The sequence below is a fragment of the Phyllobates terribilis genome, unplaced genomic scaffold, assembly GCF_046119375.1.
Source record: "Phyllobates terribilis strain yellow unplaced genomic scaffold, ASM4611937v1 Scaffold_600__1_contigs__length_992639, whole genome shotgun sequence".
NCBI lineage: Eukaryota > Metazoa > Chordata > Amphibia > Anura > Dendrobatidae > Phyllobates > Phyllobates terribilis.
In genome coordinates this window covers 768,707-776,120 of record NW_027363360.1, presented here as the reverse complement: position 1 = coordinate 776,120, position 7,414 = coordinate 768,707, and the positions used below count along the sequence as shown (strand labels likewise).

At 39.6% G+C, this 7,414-nt stretch overlaps 1 protein-coding gene across 1 annotated transcript; it reads left to right on the top strand.

Annotated features, from left to right (window-relative positions):
- Positions 1-395: 395 nt before the first annotated feature.
- LOC141233448 (uncharacterized) lies at positions 396-4,496 on the top strand. Its single transcript, XM_073667907.1, has 2 exons — positions 396-456; positions 1,539-4,496. Exons 1-2 carry the CDS (start codon positions 396-398, stop codon positions 3,344-3,346), a joined length of 1,869 nt encoding a protein of 622 aa, XP_073524008.1. The 3' UTR covers positions 3,347-4,496.
- The last annotated feature ends 2,918 nt before the right edge of the window (positions 4,497-7,414 follow it).

The window sequence follows — 7,414 nt, the reverse complement described above, 5'->3', positions numbered from 1 at the left end:
ATAGGAAGAAGAATAGTCAGGTAGCCGGGTCAGAACCAGGAGGACAGAGAAAATACTAAATCAGAAGACACAAGAGTAGTCAGTAAACGGGCCGAGGTCACAACAGGAAACAAATACACAAGCCGGGAGCTGAGCACAGAGGACTGAACCAGAGGAGAACAAGGCTGTATCTGGCAGCTCCCGGCAATATGCTCCGAGCTTTAGTAGGGTGCGGTGCTTTCCAAATGGCTGAAGCAGGGAGCAGATTACTTCAGCTGGACAGCACACACACCCATACTGCCAGACTGGATGGTACTACTGGTCCCAGGCTCCCTAATCTTAGTGGCAGCGCAGAGCCTGCGCCACCCAGAGCTTCTGGTTCTAACGTCTCTTCCATCACAAGTGCCGCCTGCGGAATGAATAAGGCTTCTCCTGGTGACAGAAGGAGACATCACACAAGTCGAAGCAGGAGGAGAAGTAGATGTCCCAGAGGAGATGGTACACATCTTTTGTAGAAGCACTAATATGACAAAATGGCAGAAAACCAGAGCAGTAGAAATCCCCATCAAGTGACTCCATTTTGGAAATTATAACCCTCAGTGAATTAATCTATAGGAGAAGTGACTATTATGACTTCACAGTCACTTTCCAAAAATTAGCACAAGGTGGATGATGGAGAGTGAAAATTGCAAATATGCCATTTTATTACCCAACACATAGTGTCCAGATTGTGCTCCAGGAGACACACACCATCAATTAAGTGGGTTCTTCTCACTATAGTAATGCCAAATACATGGATGCTAAATGTGGTTTGGGCGCACTGCAAGGCTCAGAAGCGAGGGGGAGATCTGACTTTGGGAGAGCGGATATTGCTGGATTGGTTTATGGAAGCCATGTTGATTCTCAAGAGCCTTTGAGCCACTAATAATGTGGAAACCTCTGTTTTTCCATTGACAGATGATGGACTTGAGTGGGGACTTGTTTTTTGTGAGATGAGTAGAAGTTTTTATTGGTGTCATTTTTCCCTACATAACATTTTTTGATGGCCTCTTATTCCATATTTTGGAGGCAGAATGAACAAACAGTTGGACACCACGCTCTACTGGTTCATCCTATGAGGTTTTCTATTAGACTGTGAACTGTCATTCTGTCAATAACTTGCCATTCCTACAGGCATTTTAAGTACAATTATCACAAGAATCCCATAGAAAAATAAAGATTGCATACCACTTCTAAATCAATCTAAACGAACACATCCCTGGGCTACATGCTATTCCAGGAAAATGAAGATATATATGCTCAAGTTTAAAAATCAATTTTATTAGACACAAATCGAAAAAATAGAGGAATATTGAAAATATTTTAAATATTCCTCTATTTTTTAGATTTGTGTCTAATAAAATAGATTTTTAAACTTGAGCATATATCTCTTCATTTCCCTGGATTAGCATATAGCCCAGGGATGTGTTTGTTTAGACATTTTAAGTAGAAATCTTCAAAAATATAAATTTCAGGGACATTTTATTCAAAATTAATAATTGTGTTTTTTTTCTTGGTAGATGACTGTACCAGGAGATCAGATGGACAGGAGATTTTTAAATCTGACGATCTTGAGATCCCACAAGATACAATTGAAGTGAATGCCATTACTCCAGATATACCATCATCCCTTCACAGCAAACATCAATCATCTGATCCTATGAAACAGGTCCTATCTTCTGATTCATTACCGACTACTAAGGAAAATCAAAATAAAATAAGCATTAATAAACGAACTGCTCCTAAAGCAAAGAAATCTTTTTCACGTTCAGAAAATGGAAATAGTTTTACCCTTGAAAAGTCTATTCTTAAACATCAAAAAATACACACAGCGGACAATAGATTGTTTTGTTCCAAATGTGGAAAATGTTTTAACCAGAAATCAGTTTTTGTTGATCACCAGAGAACCCACACAGGAGAGAAGCCTTTTTCATGTTCAGAATGTGGGAAATGTTTTAAACGGAAAGCGCATCTTGATAACCACCAGAGAATTCACACAGGGGAAAAGCCCTTTTCCTGTTCAGAATGTGGGAAATGTTTTAACCAGAAATCAGCTTTGGTTAACCACCAGAGAACCCACATAAGGAAGAAGCCTTTTTCATGTTCAGAATGTGAGAAATGTTTTAACCAGAAAGCGCATCTTGATAGCCACCAGAGAACCCACACAGGGGAGAAGCCCTTTTCCTGTTCAGAATGTGGGAAATGTTTTTACCAGAAATCAGCTTTAGTTAAGCACCACAGAACCCACACAGGGAAGAAGCCTTTTTCATGTTCAGAATGTGAGAAATGTTTTAACCAGAAAGCGTATCTTAAAAACCACCAGAGAACCCACATAGGGGAGAAGCCTTTTTCATGTTCAGAATGTGGGAAATGTTTTAACCGGAAAGCGCATCTTGATAGCCACCAGAGAACCCACACAGGGGAAAAGCCCTTTTCCTGTTCAGAATGTGGGAAATGTTTTAATCGTAAAATGATTCTTGATAGACACAAGAGAACTCACACAGGGGAGAGGCCTTTTTCTTGTTCAGAATGTGGGAAATGTTTTAATCATAGAATGATTCTTGAAAGTCACAAGAGAACCCACACAGGGGAGAAGCCCTTTTCCTGTTCAAAATGTGGGAAATGTTTTACAAGCAAATCAGGTTTGATTAAGCACCAGAGAACCCACACAGGGGAGAAGCCCTTTTCCTGTTCAGAATGTGGGAAATGTTTTAATCGTAAAATGATTCTTGATAGTCACAAGAGAACCCACACAGGGGAGAAGCCCTTTTCCTGTTTAGAATGTGGGAAATGTTTTAACCAAAAATCAGTTTTGGTTGCGCACCAGAGAACCCACACAGGGGAGAAGCCTTTTTTATGTTCAGAATGTGGGAAATGTTTTAATCATAAATCACATCTTAATAAACACCAGAGAACCCACACAGGGGAGAAGCCTTTTTCATGTTCAGAATGTAGAAAGTGTTTTACAGACAAATCATCTCTTGTTACACATCAGAGAACTCACACAGGGGAGAAGCCTTTTTCATGTTCAGAATGTGGGAAATGTTTTAACCATAAGTCACATCTTACTAAACACCAGAGAACCCACACAGGGGAGAAGCCTTTTTCATGTTCAGAATGTAGAAAGTATTTTACAGACAAATCATCTCTTGTTACACATCAAAGAACTCACACAGGGGAGAAGCCTTTTTCATGTTCAGAATGTGGGAAATGTTTTAACCAGAAATCAGCTTTGATTAAGCACCAGAGAACTCACACAGGGGAGAAGCCTTTTTCCTATTCTTCTTTTTTTTATTGCAAGAAATTTTTATTGAGATTTTTTCATTAGTTTTTTTTTTTTTTTACAAAACAAGAAATCAGTACATAGAAATAATAAAATAACATACCATAGGGATCACATACATGCATCTCTCCTATATATCCTTTCAGCTTGCCCATTACCGTCTGATAACTTTCAGTTACTATTTCTTACAATTAATATTCCACATTCTTGATATCTTTTATATAACCTTAATATTGTAATAAACATTATAATCCTATACACATATAGGTGTGCTATATTACCCATACCACATGTATATTGGAATTCCTTAACATTACAATGAAACATTAGACCTCACCAATACTGCCCTTCTCCCATAAGTCATTGTCTCTCCAACAATAACCCCCTTGATGGCATTCCAGGTGTATCCAACCATAAGCCCCATATTTTCTCTAATTTATTCATTCAGTTTTGTTTTTTATATACCCCTTTTTGTAATCTGATAATATTATTTACCTTATTTTTGCATTCACTAATTTCTGGAGGTGAGGGGTTAATCCATTTGGATGCAATATGTTTCCTAGTTTTAAATAAAATATGTGAAATCCCTATTGAAATTGGGTCAAATTCCATATCATCCTCTAATATACCTAATAGGCATTTTTTGGGTCTGGTTGAATATCTATTTTATATACCCTCTTTATAATAGACAGAACTCCTTTCCAGTATTTACCTAACTCCCGGCATTCCCATAGCGTATGTAATAGGCCCGCAGCATCCATTTTACATCTTGGACGTTCAGCAGCAGTCCGGTATCCTATGTTACATAGGAATCTAGGCGTCTTATATTTCCTGTGTATTAATATGATCTGGGAAAATCTCTGCCCCTCATGTAAAGATAATTGGGGTACCAGTTCTAATACCGCTCTCCATTGATCCTCAGAAATTGGACCTTTATCTCCATCCATTTTTGTCTAGCTGGAGAAGGAAATATTTTTAAATAATTATCAAGAAGGATTCAGTAAATATCAGAAATACGACCCTTAGTATTTCCCTTCTCTAATACCAGCTTAACAAAAGTATTATTTTCTACCCAAAAGGGAGTCCATCTTGATTGTGCATTAAATGAATGCCGAAACTGTAGATATTTATACAATTGTTTATTTGTCAACCCAAACTCCCCTTTTAATTGATCAAAGGACTTAAGTATCCCTTCAGACAATGTTTTATATCGTATATACAGTACAGACCAAAAGTTTGGACACACCTTCTCATTAAAACATTTTTCTGTTTTTTCATTACTATGACAATTGTACATTCACACTGAAAGCATCAAAACTATGAATTAACACGTGGAATTATATACTTAACAAAAAAGTGTGAAACAACTGAAAATATGTCTTATATTCTAGGTTCTTCAAAGTAGCCACCTTTTGCTTTGATGACTGCTTTGCACACTCTTGGCATTCTCTTGATGAGCTTCAAGAGGTAGTCACCGGAAATGGTCTTCCAACAATCTTGAAGGAGTTCCCAGAGATGCTTAGCACTTGTTGGCCCTTTTGCCTTCACTCTGCGGTCCAGCTCACCCCAAACCATCTTGATTTGGTTCAGGTCTGGTGACTGTGGAGACCAGGTCATCTGGCGTAGCCCCCCATCACTCTCCTTCTTGGTCAAATAGCCCTTACACAGCCTAGAGGTGTGTTTGGGGTCATTGTCCTGTTGAAAAATTAATGATGGTCCAACTAAACGCAAAACGGATGGAATAGCATGCCGCTGCAAGATGCTGTGGTAGCCATGCTGGTTCAGTATGCCTTCAATTTTGAATAAATCCCCAACAGTGTCACCAGCAAAGCACCATCACACCTCCTCCTCCATGCTTCACGGTGGGAACCAGGCATGTAGATTCCATCCGTTCACCTTTTCTGCATCGCACAAAGACACCGTGGTTGGAACCAAAGATCTCAAATTTGGACTCATCAGACCAAATCACAGTTTTCCACTGGTCTGATGTCCATTCCTTGTGTTCTTTAGCCCAAACAAGTCTATTCTGCTTGTTGCCTGTCCTTAGCAGTGGTTTCCTAGCAGCTATTTTACCATGAATGCCTGCTGCACAAAGTCTCCTCTTAACAGTTGTTGTAGAGATGTGTCTGCTGCTAGAACTCTGTGTGGCATTGACCTGGTCTCTAATCTGAGCTGCTGTTAACCTGTGATTTCTGAGGCTGGTGATTTAGATAAACTTATCCTCAGAAGCAGAGGTGAGTCTTGGTCTTCCTTTCCTGGGACGGTCCTCATGTGAGCCAGTTTCTTTGTAGCGCTTGATGATTTTTGCAACTGCACTTGGGGACACTTTCAAAGTTTGCCCAATTTTTCCGACTGACTGACCTTCATTTCTTAAAGTAATGATGGCCACTCGTTTTTCTTTACTTAGCTGCTTTTTTCTTGCCATAATACAAATTCTAACAGTCTATTCGGTAGGACTATCAGCTGTGCATCCACCAGACTTCTGCACAAAACAACTGATGGTCCCAACCCCATTTATAAGGCAAGAAATCCCACTTATTAAACCTGGCAGGGCACACCTGTGAAGTGAAAACCATTTCCGGTGACTACCTCTTGAAGCTCATCAAGAGAATGCCAAGAGTGTGCAAAGCAGTCATCAAAGCAAAAGGTGGCTACTTTGAAGAACCTAGAATATAAGACATATTTTCAGTTGTTTCACACTTTTTTGTTAAGTATATAATTCCACATGTGTTAATTCATAGTTTTGATGCCTTCAGTGTGAATGTATAATTTTCATAGTCCTGAAAATACAGAAAAATCTTTAAATGAGAAGGTGTGTCCAAACTTTTGGTCTGTACTGTATGTTATATATGTTTTATATTGTATAAATTTCTTTATCCACCCAACTTCGGAATCCCTCTAATTTATAGAACTCTTCATATTTATAATTAAACCATATAGATGTAGATTCATTGCTGTCTCCTATTTCCATTATATCTTTACCCCTATCCCAGACCTCGTAGAGTAGAGCAAGTGTAGGGTATATTGATTTCTTGTGTGCGAGGTCATTCAGTTCCACTATATGAATAGGAATATTCCAAGATGTTCCTGAAGTAATTAACCGCTTAATACTATTTGGGTTTGCAGCGCTTTGCCACCCACCCAAATGTTACAATTGCGCTGCCATATAATACAGTGGGGCAAGAAAGTATTTAGTCAGCCACCAATTGTGCAAGTTCTCCCACTTAAAAAGATGAGAGAGGCCTGTAATTGACATCATAGGTCGACCTCAACTATAAGAGACAAAATGAGAAAACAAATCCTGAAAATCACATTGTCTGATTTGGAAAGAATTTTTTTTCAAATTTTGGTGGAAAATAAGTATTTGGTCAATTACAAAAGTTCATCTCAATACTTTGTTATATATCCTTTGTTGGCGATGACAGAGGTCAAACGTTTTCTGTAAGTCTTCACAAGGTTGGCACACACTGTTGCTTGTATGTTGGCCCATTCCCCCATGCAGATCTCTAGAGCAGTGATGTTTTGGGGCTGTCGCTGGGCAACACAGACTTTCAACTCCCTCCAAAGGTTTTCTAAAGGGTTTTGATCTGGAGACTGGCTAGGCCACTCCAGGACCTTGAAATGCTTCTTACGAAGCCACTCCTTTGTTGCCCTGGCAGTGTGCTTGGGATCATTGTCATGCTGAAAGACCCAGCCACGTTTCACCTTCAATGCCCTTGCTGATGTAAGGAAGTTTGCTCTCAAAATCTCACGATACATGAGCCCATTCATTCTTTCATGTACACGGATCAGTCGTCCTGGTCCCTTGGCAGAGAAACAGCCCCAAAGCATGATGTTGCCACCCCCATGCTTCACAGTAGGTATGGTGTTCTTTGGATGCAACTCATTCTTTCTCCTCCAAACACGACGAGTTGTGTTTCTACCAAACAGTTCTACTTTGGTTTCATCTGACCATATGACATTCTCCCAATACTCTTCTGGATCATCCAAATGCTCTTTGGCAAACTTCAGACAGGCCCGGACATGTAATGGCTTAAGCAGGGGGACACGTCTGGCACTGCAGCATCTGAGTCCCTGGCGGCTTAGTGTGTTACTGATGGTAGCCTGTGTAAC

Excerpts from the sequence above, each read along its gene's own strand:
- LOC141233448 (XM_073667907.1), top strand. The coding sequence starts at position 396 with ATGAATAAGGCTTCTCCTGGTGACAGAAGGAGACATCACACAAGTCGA. Across the intron at positions 457-1,538 it reads AAGTCGAAGCAGGAGGAGAA|ATGACTGTACCAGGAGATCA; the intron begins GTAGATGTCCCA and ends TTTTCTTGGTAG.